Here is a 19,716-nt window from a genome sequence, read left to right on the forward strand (position 1 = left end):
GCCCTGTGTTTCTTCCTGGGTTTGTGTCCTCTCATCCTAGATAGCTCCAACCAAGATTGCCATCTTGATTTCTTCGGTCTCCCCCGACCACGCTTTAGTTCTGGAGGAAAGCATTCTCGTTCCTCAATATGTTGTGACACGATAGGATATATATTCTCTGAGTATCCTGCATACAGATAATTCTTTGAGTACAGTGGACATACAAGTGTGGAGATATGCAAACCAGCATGTATTCCAGCAGCTATAGCATGAGAGCAAGGTATTTTCTCCACTCCATAGACACCACAATCACACTTTGCATGTTCCAAATCAACCACACAGTCCATTTTGCCACCTTTGACAAAGAAATGCCATCCATCAATTGGTTCGACCGTCATCATACCCGCTATCTCTTCTCGAACAGCAAGCAAGTATTCAACAGCCCGGCTATGTTCAGTTGTGAGACTCAAAGCATCTTGTCTCCTTTTCCAATACCATTTTCCTAACTTCTGCCTTATGAACTCCAGCAGGAACGTAATCGGAAATCCTCTTGCTCGCTTCAGTGCGGAATTAATAGATTCAGCAATGTTGCTTGTTTTTATGTTGAACCTGTTCCCCTTACAATAAACCCTTGACCATAGCCTGACGTCGGCTTTCTCCAAATACGTTGCAAGTTCCGGGTTTGCACTCCGTATCTCAGCCATGTACCGGTCAAAATCGTAAACCGTGTGAGCATAAGCAGCCCCTTTCACCAAGTACATGAGATGTTTCCCTTTAAACTTTTTGACAATGTTATCTTGAAGGTGATAATAACATATTCCTCGGGTTGCCCAAGGAAACACCTTATCACACGCACTTTTAATGGCCTTGTGCCGGTCGGAGACTATCACCAGAGGCTTGTCATGAGATATACAACTAGCCAATTTTGTGAAAAACCATTCCCAAGAAGGTATATCTTCCTCATCCACGATCCCAAAAGCCAATGGGAATATCTGAAAATTGCCATCTTGTGCGGCTGCAACTAACATAGTTCCTCCTTACTTTCCACTTAGGTGAGTTCCATCCACCACAATGACCCTTCTCTGATACTTAAAACCTTTGATAGAAGCTCCAAAAGAGAGAAATAGATACTTAAATCTTTTCATAGAATCAAGTTCTATCGCCGTGATAGAATCAGGATTTGCAATGGAGATTTGCTCGAGATATGATGCCAGACGCGAATACCCTTCTTCTGCTGATCCTCTCACCAATCTTTGTGCATATAACAGTGCTCTGTATGAAGTGGTGTAATCAAGCGCCATGCCAAACATGTTCCTCATTGCATCAGTGATATGCTGCGGAGTTATCCCATCAATGATTCCAACACGATCAATGAAAAGACTACCTACATACTTCGGAGTACAGTGTCTCCGCTGAGCGATTCGGTCTCCCGCTGAGCATAAATGTTTTTCCACATACTTTGTTACCCAAAACGTGTTTGTCCCATGTTTGACACTCGCTCTGACCTTCCATCCACAATAGCTAACCGGACATGTTGCCACAACGAGAGTTTTCGTTGATTTGTATAATCTGAAAGAAAACTTACCCCTCACTGCTGCCAACCGCAGCTCTGAAAGTAGTGCACCCTTGCTAACAAAACTCTGGTTGACATAGATGGTACCATTCGATTTTCCTCCTTCAATAGCATTTGTCTTAGCATATGCCTTTTGGATTTCTTCAAAACAAATATTATCATCATCTTCCTCGTCCTCATCTGGAACCTTTCCATAAAGACTGTAATCCCCACCATTCTGATCCGTTTCACCAACAATAGAATTATCAGCATCCTCCTCCCCATTTTCCTCCTCCCCATCTTGATTTTCATCTTCAACAAACTCATTATCACCAACATCTTCATCATCACCACCAACATCTTCTTCCCATTCACCAGCTTCATCATTATCACCAACATCTTTTTCCCATTCACCAGCTTCATCAATATCCCTTTTCTCTGAAACCGTTTCGACCTTGCTGCGGCTTGATACACAAAGACATACTATATGAGTTTTGAGTATCTCCAGCAAGTTTCGAACTTGTCTATCACTTGTAACATGAATGGGAAGACTGCCTGGAGCCATCATCATTTCTGCTGGTAATGAGTAGCTAATCTCCACACTCACTGTTCTCATGTCTAGGTTATAATCTTCTTGAGCCATTGCAACAAGTTCAGCATGTGTTGAATCTTCATTCAATAAAAACAATCTTGCTCCTTTGAGATCATCAACCACAAAATCCCAACGGAAATCTCTCAACAACCATTCTCCATACACTGCATGTAACTGAAAAATCATCTGCAAATATTCAAAATAAAACACATTAGTAAACATAGAGAAAATGAAGAAGTTCAATAAACATTGCCGCAGACGACTTAGCATTAAGTCGTCCAGAAGACTTAAAGGTAAGTCGTCTAAAGAGGTCACTTTTGCAATTGAAAATTAAAAGGGACGACTTAATTCTAAGTCGTCCGGCTTTGTTTGTTAAAAAAAAAACTTTAGACGACTTATATATAAGTCGTCTACGAGAAACGGGCTAGTTTTGCATTTGACCGAATCGTGTCAGATCTTTGACTATTTCTGGACGACTTATAATTCAGTCGTCTCTGGGAAAGTTAAAATTTTAATATTTTATGAAAACTTGACGACTTACGTGTAAGTCGTCCTAGGTTAGTTTTGTAATTGAAAAATAAAACTTCATAATTTAACTTTAACCAGACGACTTAATATAAAGTCGTCCCTCCAGAAGACTTAATTTAAAGTCGTCCGGGGAAAGCAAAGTCGTCCAGAATTTTTCCCAATTTTCTGGTCAAACCTTGCTTATCCCGGACGACCTTAAATTAAGTCGTTTAGCTGGACGACTTTCATCTAAATCGTCTGGAGAAAGTTAAATTTCAAGTTTTATTTTTCAATTACAAAACTAACCTTAGGACGACTTACACGTAAGTCGTCAAGTTTTCATAAAATATTGAAATTTTAACTTTCCCAGAGACGACTGAATTATAAGTCGTCCAGAAATAGTCAAAGATCTGACACGATTCGGTCAAATGCAAAACTAGCCCGTTTCTCGTAGACGACGTATATATAAGTCGTCTGGAGTGTTTTTTTTAACAAACAAAGCTGGACGACTTAATTTAAGTCGTCCGTTTGACCAGCAGACTCATCAGTAAGTCTTCTACATACAGATGACTTACTAGTAAGTCTTCTACGCGAACAGATCTTGAAAAAAAATTCAAATTCGTACCTTAAACTAGGTGAGATGACTTCGTTTGCACACAGGGTCTTCTCCAACCACCCAGAACCTCAAACGAAAGCAACCGTAAGTAAAAACGAAAGAAATATGGCTCTGTCAACCATAGCCCATATTTTGAATCAAAAGCTTGAGTTTATTGGATGAATATAGAGAGAAAGTGAAAGAAATGTTGTTTTTAGTTCATAACAATTGAAACAGAGAGAGTGTAAAGAGATTTACGTGCATTAAAGGGCATTAAAAGCTCCAAACAGTTCGTACAAGGTTGTTGCCACTATTCATTACAGTGACAATATTGTAAATACTTGAAGAAGATGAGGTTGAGACAGTAAAGAAGCCATTTTCGAAAAAAAAAAAAAAATGTTAATGGCATTTTCGTAGATAAAATGCAGGTGTGGGGTTAAAATCTCAAAAAAAAAGGAGTCAAAAGAAAATGTTAGTTTTCTGTTTGACTTCAAGTTTTGAGTTACTTTTGCAAAAAGCCCCCAAATTTATGTCTCCCTTTTTTTTGAGAAAGATTTTATGTCTCCCCTCTACATGCATCGATGTCTCGCGCTCATAATTATTAGGCTTTACGCTAAATGGTTTTTCACGCAAAGCAAAATTCGAATCCTATATTTATTATGTTTCACCTTTTCTCTTAACATTTCATTGGATTCTTGTACACTATTCTATACTCCTATGTACTTAGAGCATCTTCAGTTTAAAATTCATTTTTTCTTTTAAAATGGAGTCATTCATAATACAGTTGGGGTTTGCTCCAGCTCTATTCTTCAATTTTAGAGTGAAAAATGGAATCATGAACAGAAAATAAAATTATGCTTTCAGTTATGGAGTAAAATCATTTTCACTTCATTATGAAGTGAAAAATAAGTAAAATTGAAGTATTTACTTCAAACTCTATTTTGAAGTGAACTATGGATGTTGTCTCTGACTAAATATAATTCCATTTTTGATTAAATTTATGTATCGGTATCTATATTTGTATATGAATATGTTTCTTTTATCAGTTTATCATATCATCAGATTTGTTGATTTGCACCAGTAAAAACCATTTCGCACAAGCTTTTTAGCAGATACAACTTAAGTCTTCAAGCCAGCCAATGATCGTTGATTAATAATACCAAACTCTTCATAAGTCAGGGCTGCCTTTCATGACTAATTAATTAGCCTGTATAATCTTTTCTCTAATAGTCGTAGTTTGGTTCTTCAGCGTCAATGGTGAGAATATGTCTTACACGATTTTTTATAGTTTTATTGTAATATTAGTAACAAGAATAGAACAACCTTTACTAATTAGTGGTGTGATTGGAAATATCTAATATTGTTGTTATTTTTATTACAAAATATGAGCAACGACCGACGGTGTTGCTTACGAACAAAGCGAAGTTATATAGGACATACATTTATTTGCTTTAACTTTGATAAAGTACCTATCAACTAACTTAACCTCCACGACGATTCGATATCTTTAGTTAGGTCCATTTGTGGTGTCCTCCACAAACGATTTTCTTTTAAGTTAAAATTCTCTTGTTGACCTTTGTTCTCAAAAAAAAAACTAGCGTCACCTTTGTTCTCATTTTCTTTTTGTTTGACATTTTGAAATATTTTTTTCGTCAACCAACTGAATAATTCAGCCGAATCAAAAAGTTGAAGAGACAATTTAGCAAGGGAATCAACTAGAAAAAGATAAACTTGGATGTTGTAGACGATGCCAAAAGGCTGTGATCGTTCTCCAGACAGGGTAAATCCGACGGGTGATTATGTAACATATTTAATCATAGATGCTACTATGACATGTTTATTAGTCAGGTTCTAATATTTTGGAACGTTGAATTATGTCACATGAGTTGTGCTCGGTGTAGGAATTCAACTTAGGGTTGCTCTAGCGGAGGCAAAAGAGTATGTGTTTACGCCCAGTTGGGCACTTCAAAGCATGAGAGGAGTATGAATCAATAGAACATCATATTTGTTGGGTCCTCCTTAATAGATGTAATTAAGGCCCTGAATGAATCACTCCAATGGCTTGCGTTATTGGGTCATATTGTAGGTTTGCTAAATTATACTACCTCCGTTCCCGAAAGTAAGATGTTTTAGATTTTTTTCTTGTTCCACAAAGATAGATTTTCTATATTGTTAAGGTACTTTTTTATACTTTTGAGAAACATTAATTGAGAATATTTGAATTGATTAAATTTCATTGGTGGAAAGTTATTGGAAAGTGTATAATAAAGTAAAAAGTAATTTAAATTATAAACATTTATTAAATTCTTAATAAGCGTGCATACTCTAGAAAATCTTATTTTCAAGAAAAGAGGGAGTAACAAAGATCAAGTGGCCTCAGACATATATTTTGAAAAAGTAATTCAAGTGATCGAGGAGAGTTTGAGATAGCCAATGAATGATGGGCAAGTTCGGATCTAAAATTACAGAGACCATAAACATTTTTGCGTGATTAAATGTTTGTTTTGATAGTTGAAGGGCATGAGATTTATGTGTAAATAACTCTTTAAAATTTGAAGGACAATGCAATTATTTCATCTAAATCTACTGAGAACATGGCCGGTCTTGGGAAAAACTAAATGAAATATTGATTACTTCCAAAAAATTTTGAAAAAAATTACATAGACATAGTCAAAGGTAGTCGAAGTGTAGGTGTAGACTAAACCCCATAAACAAACGTAACTCTCTCGATGATGATTGTTAGCTAGCTAAACTTTTAGGCTCTTTCCTATACACCCCATAACTAATATAATTCAAAGTGCTAGTCAACTGTTTTTCCTTTGGACTTAAACGACGGGTGCTTGGTAGCTAACTATTGAACAAAAGACGACACTAAATGGCTACCTTCGTCAGTATATTCCAGTTACTTGAAGGAACATTCTTTTGAGAAAAAAGACCTTACTCTGTCTAAATCGACTGCTTGGATTACAGATGTGTTGGGAGGCTTTCAACTCATTATGATGTACAAAGTGATTAGGCTTTTTCAACATATAAGTCAAATGGTCGTATATTGGTCTTGATGATCCATCTTAGATACGATGTGTGACATTAAAACACGACGATTATGATCAAAAACCACACATGGAAGATAATGAATGAGCCAGAAAATAGGAAACAGAAGAAACGCAATTCAATTCAGTGTTCTCTTCTCACTGACAGAAAGAGTTCATTAACTTCATTGACATACCAAGCTCAATAAAGCATATAACAGGACTTAACATAATGGCAACACTACAAAGGCCGTCTCCAATTATCGAGAGCATCATCAGAGATGCGTTGTAAAATAACTCTATTATTGTTCATGTTTTCTTTGTACTAAAGTGACCACAAAATAATTGTTCCCTTTTAAAGATTCTAGCCTCTAGGTACCATCACATCATTTGCTCTGTCTGTTGTTCATAGCTGTACAATTATAGAAACTCAAACTGTGGTTAGTAGTAACACACAATAACTACCAAAGAGGTTTATATACCTAATCAATCTCACTAAACCCTAAAAGCTTTATGTATCAATTTACTCGCATAGATTAAAGAATATAATCATTATTACACTGAAGAAAACAAAAAAATGGGAAAAATTTAAACAAGAGGGTTTTGTCTTTTAATGTTTTGTTTCTTTACCTTAAGATAAATTAAGCTATAGAGCTAACGTCGTCTCCTTGACGAAGCAGTCCTGAACATAGAAAACGACGAGCTGCTCCTCCGAGTTGATCTCGACCCGGACCCTGACGCAGCAGCTATGGATTCAGACGACCCGCTGAAACATCCGAAAAGTCTCATAATCCGACCCGCAAACCCGCCGGATCTCTCTCTACTACCACCACCTCCTTCTCTCCCTCCCCTTCTCGAACCCCACGCTACTCTCCTCGGAAGCCTCTCGTCGCCGAGCCTCCCCCCGTCGACCTCCGTGTACACCACCGGCATCATTCTATCTCCTCCTCTCAATCCTCCGGGGATCCTCCCCACCGCGAATCCTCCGCCCGGCAGCCTCCAAATCGTCAGCCCCGCCGCGGAATCCTCCTCCTCTTCATTAGCCACCGCTCCACCGCCGCCGCCGTCATCCCCCGACGGAAGCTCGTGGCGGCACACCGGACACGAGTTTCGAATCGCGAGCCAGGGGAGGATGCAATCGGGGTGGTAGATATGGTTGCACGGCATCTCCCGGGCGGCGGATTTCAACGCGAAGTTTTCTTTACAGACGGCGCAGTGAGATTGAGAATCCGATTCGAGATGGGTCGGGTCGATCTCGATCAGGGGCAAAGCCTCGACGGCGGATTTAGAAGCGGGTGGGTTATCACATGAGTTATTGTTGTTGTTGTTGGCTGTGAGTTCGATCTGAGAGATCTGATCTAACAGCCGGTCGAATCCGGAGCCTAAGAGAAACTCCGTCATGCTCGGAGGCAACGGTCTGAGGCCTGAGTCCGTGCCGTCGTCGTAGTACATCTGGAAAGCGGATTCGGAGGGATTAGATCCGCCGCGGAGGACGATGACGGGGTTGGGAGATCGGTTGCTTGAATTGCTTCTTGTGCGAGTGACGGTGGGAGGAGGAGTGGGGCTGTTCTCCGCCGTGTGCATGGTGGAGGAGGAGGAGGAAGGGGGAGGGAAGCGCGTGGGGCTGCGGTGGTGGCGGAGGAAGGAGGAGGGAGGTGTGAAATCGAGGGTTTGTTGGATGTGTTCGAGGAAGCCTCCGTCGCAGTCGGGGCAGGAGATGGAGTCGGAGACCCAGACGAATCGGCTGCAGCTGTAACACCAGTAAGATCCGGAAGAAGACATGGTGAAAAGGGAAATCAAAATCTTCAAGAAGAAGAAGGAAAGGACATCTGGGAGAGTTTTTGATTGATTGACTAAACGGAGAGGAAGAAGAGGAGATGAGAGAGAGAGAGGGGATGAGGAGGGAAAGGGACGGTCGTGGTTTGTCTTAACAAGAAACCGTCCAACTCCGTGTGTTGTCACGTTCTCTTTCTCATGTCTCTTCCTCTCTTTTTTTTTTTCTTTTTTTTATCTTTTGGTTGTTTGTTGCTATTAAACAAAAACTGTTTTTTTTTTTTTTGTAAAAAAAGCAAAAACTGTTTTTAATACGTTTTCTTCTTTCTTATCTCGCGTTACCTTTTTTATACAAACTGTTCCAAAACTGATTATAGTAAAACAAAATTTAAATCTTACAGGTATGGAAAGTAAATAAAATGATTTAAGAAATTAGCGATATTTTTAATTTATTCATTTTTAAAAAATAAATAGAGATGATTTGATGGCATAGCTAAACTTAAAATCAAGAGATCTGGGGTGTATTAATTAAAGAATAATGAAAATCATAGGTATGGGGTATGACATAATTTAATAAGAGAGTAATGAGAGTTTCCTAAATCAGTTACGGGGATTTTATGTTTTGGGTCTATTACTTATTGTTTTGTCATAGTAAGTAAGCCTGTTACATTTAAAAATAAGAGTCCATTAAAACTTTTTAACTTTGCCTCAAAAGTCCTTGAATTTCTTCCACTTCTTGGTCTTACAGTTTTTTTTTTTTTTTAATTACGAGGTTTGTGCTGAAGCCCTAATCCCCACGTTCCCGAAACCACAGCTTCTAATATTAGTTTTGTCATATCAGTCATTCGAACGGGAAGACTTCTAACACAATGGTGAAAATTCTTTTCAATTGAAGGGTCAGGTCCGCCCCAGTATAAACTACTGTCTAAAGCAAATTTTGTTTTGGCGCCCATCAAATCTCGAACCTACTACCTAACACTCAATAGAGGTGAGACACAGCCACTGGATACATGCATAGTTTTCATATTGTGAATCCCTTTGATATTTAGTCTAGTTTGGCGCCTAAAACGGCTGTTTTTCCTACTTTAGACCATGGCCAACACTACCTTAGTTCGATATTTCAATTTTAGAGCCGATTTGATCATTTGCACTACGCTTCACAACGTCTTCTTTTTCGTTGCAGATTCTGTTCTTTCTTCTTTGAATTTTTATAGGTTACCTGAATAATGTGTATCATCATATACACTCTCCACATTAGTTTTGATTCATGGAAACCGAATCATTCTCTTTCACATCACTATCCTTCTTTTGTAATATACAAATTTCTCACTGATCTATAATTGCATCAGACCATTCTAGAAACCTTTCTTTATACATGTTGATTCTCTTTAGCTTCATTGTTTGTTCTTTACTTAAAAATGCATTACATTAACTTGTTTGGAGTTATGCTCATACATATTATCATCAGCATCAGTCCCAGCCCAACCTCGTTGGACACCTAAAGCCCAAAAAGATTTAAACTCATATAAAATAAATTGTATGTAAAATAGTAGAAAAATTTACATACATACTTTTCCTTGGACATATAACACGTTGGCATACTTTGGCCATGTGCAATACTTTTCCTTGCTCTATTGTCTCAATTTCTCCTAGAACCAGAAGCAGTTTGGTTACTCATTAAAAAACATAAAAAGTAATATTTCGTTAGTATCTTAGTTACACATTAAAAAACTTAAAAAACGCATCACTTTCTCGGGACCACACCTCTTTCACCCGAAGACTTCTCTTTCACACGAACCCTAAAACCATAGATTCTCACCTTCACCACCGTCAAAATATGAAAAATAAGAATTCTTAACTGGATTTCAACAAAGCTGCCTTATCTTCTTTATGGTATGACGAATCTGAGCCTACCTCTTCCAATTTCATTCTAAATCTCCGGTAGTGATTGACAGAGATCCCCTTTCGTCGCAGAACAGCGGAGGCCGCCGTATAAAAATCCCGAAAGACGATCCATGACCACATCACCTTTGATCATTTTCATCTGCTATTCATGACCACACCGACTCTATCCACATCTCCCCTTTTGGAAGCTCCTATCCTCTAACCATCGGATCCACATCTCCATAACCTACACTATCACTACTACCACTGTTCAAAAATTTCATATTGCTTGACCAGTTTTATGCGTTCACATCTATCAATCAATTCAAATCAAACATATATAGCCATAAAACTACTTGACCATAACCACAAAAATACTTGACCACAAATCTTGTCTACGTCTACAATTTTTAGATACATATATTTTCAGTATAATATTAAAACTAAAAATATATATATCAAATTGGATGTTATAATATAAAGAATAAAATGTTACAATTTATTATATCAAATAAATTAGCTATATATATTTCAACAACAAAAAATTAACATAACAAAAATGGAAGGGTAAAATAATATACTAATAGTACATAAAAAAAAGTATGAAACTAAACTACTTTCTACCTTCTATTTCGGTCAGTTTTAATTTTCCACCAGAAGGGCTTTATGAGGAAGGAAATAGTTAAAATAAAGGAAAAAGTACTCATCAGTTTCAAAGTGTGTGAACATGCAAGAAAACATAGATAAACTGCTCAAAATGGTAAGGCTGGAAATTGAAGCGCGCACCTCTTGGCTTGAGAGATAGTTCTAGCCACTACACTAAGGTTAGTTTTTCGTAAACGATTTCTCCTAAAATATATAATCTATTTTTGGCACCTAAAGCAAAGGCTTTACCCACTTTAGCCCGAGGCCGGCCCTATCATCATCATATACACTCATGCTTTACCTGTGAAATAAGGATACGTTTTCTGGCTTAGTAGTTTGGGAGTGATAGAAGAGTGCAGTTGATGCACATTGAAAGAAGAAACGTGAAAGATATTAAGGCCACAGTGGCACATCAAAGCTGTGAGAGATAGTAATAGCTTATTGTCAGTTAGTTTTGAATTTAAATTTCATCAAATTTAATATAGAACAACTCAACCTTATCTACAATTGATTCGTCAAATATTCCGAGATTATGGCCAAAGAATTATAGTTGGAATGCCATCTAATTTAATAAAGCAAACAAAAAGTTGAGAAATGGTTTATGACAAGGCAATCTTACAATATTATGTTTGCACATGATCACAGAAAAAAAGAGCACATGAACCAATCCACAATTACACAAAAGGCAACAAAAAAAGAGACAGTAGTAGAAACACAGCAACTTAACAAAGAGGAAACTCAAAAGTTGTAGACACAAGTTCCATCATCACTTCTAGCTGTTGGATCAAAGTTGTCGGCTTGAGGATCAGTGCACCCTTCTGGAACAGGAATGTTCACTTGCTGTGCTGCTTTCCCTGCAAGGCAAGGTGCACCCATTTCAAAAAACCCTAATTCCATTTTTATGCTCTCGTTCGGAAACGAAAAACAAAGGAGTTCAAACCTCGAGTTCTAACCATAGAAAGTTCCGCGGCCGATGGCGTCCGCGTTCGCGTCTCCCAAGGCAGCCTCGTTAAGGTATTGGTCAGCAAGTTGGACTCTCTTGACGTTCTCTTGCTCCATCACAAGCATGTTTCCATACTCCATAAGCTTCTCAAGAGTCATCGCTGGTTGCTCGAACACTGGAGGACCTTCCCTCGAGTTCACCAGCCTCTTTCCTATCTTCTCCACTCCAAGTCCCTCAACGAACTTCCTCACTTCATCATCGTACACTCTCGCCCTCAACGCACCAAAGAAATCTATCCAAACAATAAAAGAATCAGAATCACATGAAAAAAAGACAATAATAACAAGTACTCGTGATCATCTTTATTACCGATAGATTGTCCAGGGAACTGGTCAACAAGCGTGACAATGTCTTCATCCTTAACGTTATCAGTCCTGAAGATACCCTTGCAGACACCAATACGGTCCTCACGTGTGGGTGCCCAGTAGAATTTCTCCATACGCCCGTCACGGATGAGAGGTGCGTAGAGAGTGGAGAAATCGTTACCGGTGACGATGATAGGGACACGTGCGTTTTCTTCCTTGTTGTACATTCCCGGGAGCTGGACGTTGGTTGGGTTATCAGCAATGTTCATGAGGGTTGCGTTAACCATCTGGTTGTTGACTGTGTACTGAGTAGTACCACCCATACGACCAGCACCAGCGTCGAGATCGTTGATGAATAGACAACACATTTTTCCCTTTTTGATCATGTCTGCTGCCTCACGGTACCTTTGACGGATCAGCTTGGCTGGCTCTCCTGCGTTTCCACTCTCAAGCTCTCCAGCACTCATCATGATTGGGCTGCAAAAAAGGATTTAACCATTTTAATATTTTAGTTATTATTATTGTCAAATTCACTTTTTTTTTATGTTGTTATTCGTCTTCAATATATGGATTATCTGCCGATGTAATAATTTTTTTTACAAAAATTCTGTTTATTGATTTTGTTATCATTTGGTTTACTCAAACATTCTATTTTGCTATTGAATTTTCAAGAAAAATATAAATTCTAACTTTGTTGGAAAAAAAAAATGATGGGAACATGTGATAGATTTAGAGAGGAAGACTGACTCACTTGATGCCCATCTTGGCCATGACAAGCTCACACTGGAAGGATTTACCTTGACCTTTGCCTCCCCAAATACCCAAAATAAGTGGAACCTATAAAAATAAAATCGGAGCATTTCAAGATCAATAAAGTTGGAATATGTCATGTAATAACTCGAATATGCACCATGACCGGTACTATACACTGAAACATTCGACTTGACCCCCAAATTTTAAAGAACTATTATACATACGTCCTATAGTCTTCAAATTGTTGATTTTTTTTTTATTAAGATTAACCTAAAAAATGTTTATGACCCCTAAATCTCAGATCCGCCCCCCTATGCACCTCAAGAAACTGTGATATTATTAGTTACCTTGATGTTAGGCAAGGTCAAGAAGTTCTTGGTGATGTGAACAACAAGCTTGTCCATGAAAGCAGGAGCAATGTAAAGCCCATCCATCATGTTGTCCAAGTTGTACCTATTTATCAACAAGAAACAAAAAACAATTTTAAAAACCAAAGATTCTATAAACCTATCGAACTAATGAGAGGTCTCTAAGAGAGATGAACAACTTACTGCTTAAGACCTTGGCTAATGTACTCATAGGAGCTAAGGACGGCATTGTGAGTTCCGGTTCCCATGGGAGCTTGGAAGACAGAGTCAACCATACCTTTGCCTCTGGTGATGTCTTGTTGGTCATCAGACGTGTCGTAGGCAAGTCCCTTCCACCTGTCTCCATCGGTTTGTTTGTCTTCTTTGACAGCAACCACTTTGAATGATCCGTTGCTCTTCTTGTTGTTGCTCTGTGTGAATCTCGACGCGGTTACAGCTTTCTTTCCCAAGAAGGTCGTAGCTGGGACTGAAGCAGCTCCTGCTCCTGACCCGTTCAAGCTCAACTACAACACACACACACATAGAGACAGACCAAACTCAGTTCTGAACTCAAACTTAGATTCTAACGACATAGTGGAGACAAAGAAGGAGACTGGTTGAAAGTACCGGAGCTCTGTTGATGGCACCGACGGTGGAAACTGCGGCGGCCATTTCCCCACGAGTGTTGCGTCACACAAAAAGCTGAGGAGAGAGAGAGATTTTGATCGGAAAAGATGGATAGATGTTGGTGTGTGTGCAAAGAAACTGAGAGATTTATAAACCGAGTGATCAACAACTACTACGTTATCTCTTCTCAACTCTCTGATGCCACACGATGCGGATTGGCCAACTTGCCACGTGGCGACAGTAGGAAGCCGATGAGGAGAGTACTATCTTGATTGGTCCACGTGGCATATGTTTATGAGGTTGTCGTCAAACGGTTGATATGTGCCACTGGATTTTTTTTTGGCGTCTTACCTTCAAGTGAAGATTATAACACTATTTATTACCACATATTCATATGTGATCAAGAAACTTCTCTAGAACTTTTCATACAATAAAATTCCAATTTTTAGATAATGACATTACTTGGTGATAATATTGTTCTAAATTACCAGTGCAAAGTGATTGGCCGACAGAAATGGTCTATAGCCATAATGTATATTCCTAATATTATCACAAACCAAATATATACATTATTGTTTATATAGAAAACCATATGGTTAACAAACTGATCATAAATCTACCAACCGCTCACAACTAAACTTATTATTATTATTATTATTATTATTATTAATATTTAGGTTTAGGTTTATCTACACTATCATAATTTAATGTTATATAAAATGTTGAAATACCATGGCTTGATTCACCCATATTTTAGTTGGATACTGCATTTTTCACCTTGGAGAAAGTCGCTGGCTAGGTAAAGCTTTACTCAGTAAAATACCAAAATGAAATTTACAGTCAACATATATTGAGGGACAAAAATACAAACAATAAAGAGATTACCAAACAATACATTTGTGTCGTCTAAGTGCAGTAGTTTGTCTTTGTATTAAGCCTTAAGGAGACGCTTCTCGCATGTTAGAATCCTGTAACTTGCGTGAGGACCCTCTGATGTGTCACGCAGAGATGTTTGCCAACCCATTGCCTTTGTGATCTCTTGAATCTCATCCATAACATCAATTGAATCCCTAATATATGCTCGTCCTCCAGGTCTCAGAATCCGGTCCATCTCTAACAATATGGTCGACATCTCGCATCTGAAAGCCATCCATGAATGTTAACCATTACTCAGCATTACAAAAGTAGAATGGTCATCATCAATTGTGGATAACTATTTACCTTTTTCTTTCAACTGAGAAGAGTCCTGATGCATGTAAGAAGTCATATGTCCTCGGGTACGTATCAAATGGTTCACACCTGTGGCAGACAGCAAGGTTTGTTAAAAATAGCCAGAGCCTTAGTCTTAGTTTAACTACAACAGATAAACGCGAGCTCAAAAAGCAAGAATCATGCAATATTCTTCCAAAACATTCACTAATTTCCAAGGGTTATCAAATATAGATTCCATAGATTTAAGGAGAAAAGCAGTACCAATCGTGCATCACTCCTAATAGCCCACGATCATAAATGACAGGTAGTGTATTAGGACCGCTGATGGGAACTACATTGAGAACCCAGCAATCGAGTTTATGATCATTTAGCGCAGCTGCAAATCTGCCACAAACAAAGAGCGGTTAGCTCAGAAACTGAGGTGTTGTTGTTATATATCGACAAAGTACTCAACAGAGAGGTTATCGTTTCATACCCGCCAAAGCCTGCTTTCATGTCCATAACGTTTCTTAGTTTCATCTTTTTCCATTTCATGGAACGAATATAACTCCCAATTATTTCATTCCAGAATTTTGACTCTGCCTTGAATAGCTCTTTCCTAGCAATGTAGGAATCAAAGGTGATCGTCTGTAGCCTATCAGGTGGAGTGTGGAGACGGTCAGGCCATGAAGGAACATTGCCTCCATATCCATTCTCAGGTATGCGACTGATACAAGGTTTCAGGCTTGTGTACCTAAAGCAAGAACAAAACAATATGAGACATAGAAAGGTTGATTTTTATGCACACATTGTCAAAGACCAAGTCTATAGGCAAACTAGATGCAACCAAACAAGCAAGTTTTGTCCTTGTATCACAAACAAAGAAAGACAAAAAGATTTAGCAGCTGTACCAGACATTATCGGGGTCATCAGATTCATCGCAGAGAGGTTGTTTGGTTCCAGCCTCACGACTCAAATAACAGGTGTTGTTGAGGGGCTTCTGCCAGATTGCAATGTATCCTTCCTTCTGTACCAGTTTCCAGCAAAGGCTAGTCGTAAGATTCAGCATCTCTGGAGACAAAAACGTGAGATTAAAAGAGTAGACATATTAGCTGAATCGAAGCAGCAAATGGATACACAAAAACTCTCCCAATACCCACAGAGAATAAAAGGGTTGTTACCTGTCCACTGTTCTTCCAACGCAGCTTCATGCTTATAAACAGGTTGTGCAGCCCAAGCAAAATATCCTCCAGCCCGCAGCATTCTATTGATCTCAAGGAGCAATATTCCATCTTCATCACAAAACAAAAACAGCAGAATGAGAATTTTCTTCAGAAGGAATAGAAGCTAAAGCGTTCATATCTTTCTTCTCTACCAGGTGAAGAATCAAGTATATCAAAGAGCCTTACCATCACGAGTCCAGTTGATTCTACATCTCGAGCAATGAATAAGATCAAAAGCTTGGCTTGGATACAACAAACGCCTTGTAGCAAAAGCAGCTGCCATAGCAGGCACACCACGCTCAAGAGCAAACTGAATCTGGTTCTCGTGGACATCTTTTGGCGCAACAGACATTGTCAAAACATCGCGTGACAGCAAATAAGCGCCAAAACTCGCCACACCACAACCAACATCCATAGCAACCCGAATATGCTTGCCAAACGTGATATCAGAAACCATCTGCCGACACAAACTCCACAGTTAAACATCAGATGAAAATATGACATGAATCAAGAACTACCACTTGTTGAAAATGAAGCAACCTTAGAGATCTGGTCCAGATACTGATCAGCTCCATGAATAAACTGAGTCCCTCCTCCAGGAAACTTAAACTTGTTCTTGTCTTTTGTGTCTCGCGAGATCCAGTTCTGACCACCTTTGTCTTCAACAAGACGAGTATGAGGAACATTACTAAACCACACCTATCCATAAAACAACTCTTAATCTTAAGCAAACCTCAAAAAAAAAACAAAAGATTGCAATTACTAAATGAGGAATACATATACATTCTTCAATCAAGTTAGAAGCCTAATGATAAGGCAAATGTATCTAGCTATGCTCAGGACCGGCTCTGATTACAAAGCAAAAGGAGGAGGAGTACCTCGTCACGGCTTCTAGGCCAAGGAATAGGCTGACGGTAGCCTCTAGGAGGAGGAACCAAGCAGTTCAAGCCATTGCCTTTCTCAAGGCAATGACGCTCGAACTTCTCTCCACGCTCAGTAGATTCAAGCTTCTTGATCGCATCAGCGTTATCCAAACAAGGAATGTACTCTCTCATACTCTCGGGACACATCCCGAACTTCTTGATTCTAAACCTATTAGGTTTAGACTCGCCGTCGCTTTCCGATTCCACGGTCTCCGTTTGGTTCCCCCAATCCTCCACGTTCTCGACCTCCCCCACCTCGAAATCGTCGGACATCGCGCCGTTCTCATCTACAATACCGAAGCTCTGGATCGGAGGAGGAGGAGGAGGATTAGATTCCGACGGAATCGGAATCGGATTCGGCGGCTGTGTAGTGGTGTGATTGGAAGGGATGATTGCTGATAGATTGAAGGTTTTGTTACTGTTGGGAGAAATGGAGATTTTAGGGATCGAGGTGCCGGAGGTAGCGGAGGAGGAGGAGGAGAAGAAGAGGAGCTGGTGGTAGGAGTCGTTGGACCAGTGCTTGCCTAAGTAGAAGGAAGCGACGGTGAGGAGGAGTAAGGCTGAGATCTTGATGAGTGTAGGGCTTTTGAGTAGATCCGCGTTGGCTAAGGGTTTCATGATGCTTGCGTCTGAAGGGATCAGCGCGAGAGATGTTTTGGATCTGTGCAGTGTGTTCGCGACTCTGTCTCTGTGTGTGTGTGTGTGTGTGTGACAGTAAGTTAGTTTATTGCGTTTGGTTAAAACTACATTTACAGAAAATAATTCTCAGGATTTTCAGATTCGTTTACAAGTTGCTTTTACAGTAAGGTCTTGAATAAAATTGTCAGTAAATGTTTTATTTTTAAAAGAGGATCTTTAAAGTTTAAAATTAAATTCTCAAACAGAGTACCTGATCTTTTTACTGACCTTGGTTTAAAAAAAAAAAAAATACAGTTTTATACGTTAATTTTCAGCTTTCAGAAAAAAAAATTCAGCTTTCACTGATTAAACAATGATGTTTTTTTTGGTCATTGATTTAGTCAAACTCACATAGGCTCTCCAAACCAAATTGGTAGATCCGCATCCATATGTACAACAAATAATGATTATTTCTTTGTTTTGTGTGTGAAACTCTCCGTTCTTCATACTTCTCTTCAAGATCTTCCAAATAACTAGCAAAAAGTGGCAATTCTTCTGGTTCCGAAATGATCTTCACTAACTATAAACAATCTGTTGCAAATGTAACAGTAAATTGTCTTAGATTTTTCATACATTTCATTGTCCAAATGAGATCCTCCATCTTCGAGTGAAGTGGCGATTGAGCTCTTGTATTCATCGCTCCCATTAAACCATCAAAACAATGACGTTTAGCAGTCACTTTAATGTTAATTTTAGAGTAATTTATATTCTCTTCGTTTTTATTACTTGTCATTTTAGATTTATGGAGGATTTACCAAATATGATTCAAAATTTGATTTTGATTGCAAAAGTATACCCAAACTTGAATCAAATGCAAAAGTAACCCAAAAGCCTTGTAAAATTACAACCAGCCCCTTGTGACCAAACAAAAAAACAGAACTCATTTTTACGAATATATCCCCGCTAAATCTTCTGAGTCTTCTGAGATTCTGTTAAGTCTTCTAGACGACGTCCACAGAAGTCTTCTAGACGACGTCCACGGAAGTCGTCTGGTATAGTTGATCTTAAAAATAATTTATAAATTTTGTAAAAAAATATTTTGATAAGAGAAAAATTAAAATCATGTAATTATAAACAGTTTTAAGTGATATAAATTAAGATATAATAAAATTGAATTGTTTTCAACATAGATGAGTGATGGATGAGTGAAAGTAGTGAATCGTGATATTCTTTGGTCTATGGTTTGGCAACATATGTTGTGAATAATCTGAACTTTGGGGGTGAAAGAGGCAAGTCAAAGTTTCAAAAAAAAACATGGATTAGTTTTGCGTTTGACTTCAAGTTTTGAGTCATATTTACAAAAAACCCTAGATTTATATACACAAACTAGAAAAAATGTACCTATACTATTATTTGTGAAATAATTTTAAAAAATTTGTCTAAAGATATTTTTTTTTTAAATATTGAGTGTTTTAAAAATTTTAACATAACAATAAACATATATATTTTGAAGGAAAACTAGGCCAAATCTATATATGATAGGACTTTTGCTTTAAATTTTTTGAGAACATAATAATAAATTATCATGCTGGTTTTTGTATTAATAAAACATACACTAATAAATATTCACAAAAATGACTATGCTCGCATGTGCGGGCAAAATACCTAATTTTTGCATATTATCTATATACAAAACTATCATTAACTATTTACATAAACACAATTCAACTAATAAAAAATATTTACAGAATATAAAAAAATTGCATAGCTCTAAAATCTAATAAAATTTGAAAATTAAAATTTTTATGTAATTTGAAACATTTTTCGAAAATGTCATCTTTAATATTATTAAGTAATGGTGATTAAATTTGTTATTAATTTCCCATTTTCTTTACAGGTTGTAAATTTGTTATTGATTATTATAGTAATTTTTTTTATTTATATTAGTCATAAAATAACAAAGGTGATATTTTATATTTGGCTATAAAAATAAGTTGAAATTGTATACTAAACATTAACTAATTTTTTCAGTGCGAATATCTAGCTGGACGGTTGCGATTGACATAATTCTCCACGCAAAAAAAAATATCAAGAATCAGAAAAGATATAATATTAACACATCGATTATGTCTAAGTTCCACAAAACTCGCATAATAAAAACAACGAAACA

At 37.9% G+C, this 19,716-nt stretch overlaps 3 protein-coding genes across 3 annotated transcripts; all 3 read right to left on the reverse strand.

Annotated features, from left to right (window-relative positions):
* Nucleotides 1-6,372: 6,372 nt before the first annotated feature.
* Nucleotides 6,373-8,257, reverse strand: LOC106420699 (probable E3 ubiquitin-protein ligase RHC2A). Its single transcript, XM_013861534.3, has 2 exons — nt 6,885-8,257; nt 6,373-6,666 (listed from the first exon to the last, which is right to left on the reverse strand). Exon 1 carries the CDS (start codon nt 8,034-8,036, stop codon nt 6,909-6,911), a length of 1,128 nt encoding a protein of 375 aa, XP_013716988.2. The 5' UTR covers nt 8,037-8,257; the 3' UTR covers nt 6,373-6,666; nt 6,885-6,908.
* A 2,884-nt stretch (nt 8,258-11,141) lies between these two features.
* Nucleotides 11,142-13,809, reverse strand: LOC106420698 (ribulose bisphosphate carboxylase/oxygenase activase, chloroplastic). Its single transcript, XM_013861533.3, has 7 exons — nt 13,592-13,809; nt 13,169-13,488; nt 12,965-13,070; nt 12,616-12,701; nt 11,869-12,341; nt 11,510-11,791; nt 11,142-11,410 (listed from the first exon to the last, which is right to left on the reverse strand). Exons 1-7 carry the CDS (start codon nt 13,634-13,636, stop codon nt 11,295-11,297), a joined length of 1,428 nt encoding a protein of 475 aa, XP_013716987.2. The 5' UTR covers nt 13,637-13,809; the 3' UTR covers nt 11,142-11,294.
* Nucleotides 13,810-14,383: 574 nt separating this feature from the next.
* On the reverse strand, nt 14,384-17,655 carry LOC106420697 (probable methyltransferase PMT11). The gene is made up of 9 exons (XM_048752602.1): nt 16,884-17,655; nt 16,546-16,704; nt 16,192-16,462; nt 15,964-16,074; nt 15,694-15,853; nt 15,279-15,536; nt 15,065-15,187; nt 14,813-14,890; nt 14,384-14,730 (listed from the first exon to the last, which is right to left on the reverse strand). Exons 1-9 carry the CDS (start codon nt 17,544-17,546, stop codon nt 14,523-14,525), a joined length of 2,031 nt encoding a protein of 676 aa, XP_048608559.1. The 5' UTR covers nt 17,547-17,655; the 3' UTR covers nt 14,384-14,522.
* Nucleotides 17,656-19,716: the final 2,061 nt, after the last annotated feature.

Source organism: Brassica napus, chromosome C3 (assembly GCF_020379485.1).
Source record: "Brassica napus cultivar Da-Ae chromosome C3, Da-Ae, whole genome shotgun sequence".
Taxonomy (NCBI): Eukaryota; Viridiplantae; Streptophyta; class Magnoliopsida; order Brassicales; family Brassicaceae; genus Brassica; species Brassica napus.

Bases quoted from the DNA above. Each gene is read 5' to 3' on its own strand.
- LOC106420699 (XM_013861534.3), bottom strand. From the start codon at position 8,036: ATGTCTTCTTCCGGATCTTACTGGTGTTACAGCTGCAGCCGATTCGTC.
- LOC106420698 (XM_013861533.3), bottom strand. From the start codon at position 13,636: ATGGCCGCCGCAGTTTCCACCGTCGGTGCCATCAACAGAGCTCCG. The intron at 13,489-13,591 runs GTACTTTCAACC...TGTGTGTTGTAG, and splicing joins GTGCCATCAACAGAGCTCCG to TTGAGCTTGAACGGGTCAGG. The intron at 11,411-11,509 runs GTTAGAACTCGA...CTTGCCTTGCAG, and splicing joins CGGCCGCGGAACTTTCTATG to GGAAAGCAGCACAGCAAGTG.
- LOC106420697 (XM_048752602.1), bottom strand. From the start codon at position 17,546: ATGAAACCCTTAGCCAACGCGGATCTACTCAAAAGCCCTACACTCATC. The intron at 16,463-16,545 runs GTTGCTTCATTT...TTGTGTCGGCAG, and splicing joins ATCTGGACCAGATCTCTAAG to ATGGTTTCTGATATCACGTT. The intron at 14,891-15,064 runs GTACTGCTTTTC...TGTCTGCCACAG, and splicing joins TTAGGAGTGATGCACGATTG to GTGTGAACCATTTGATACGT.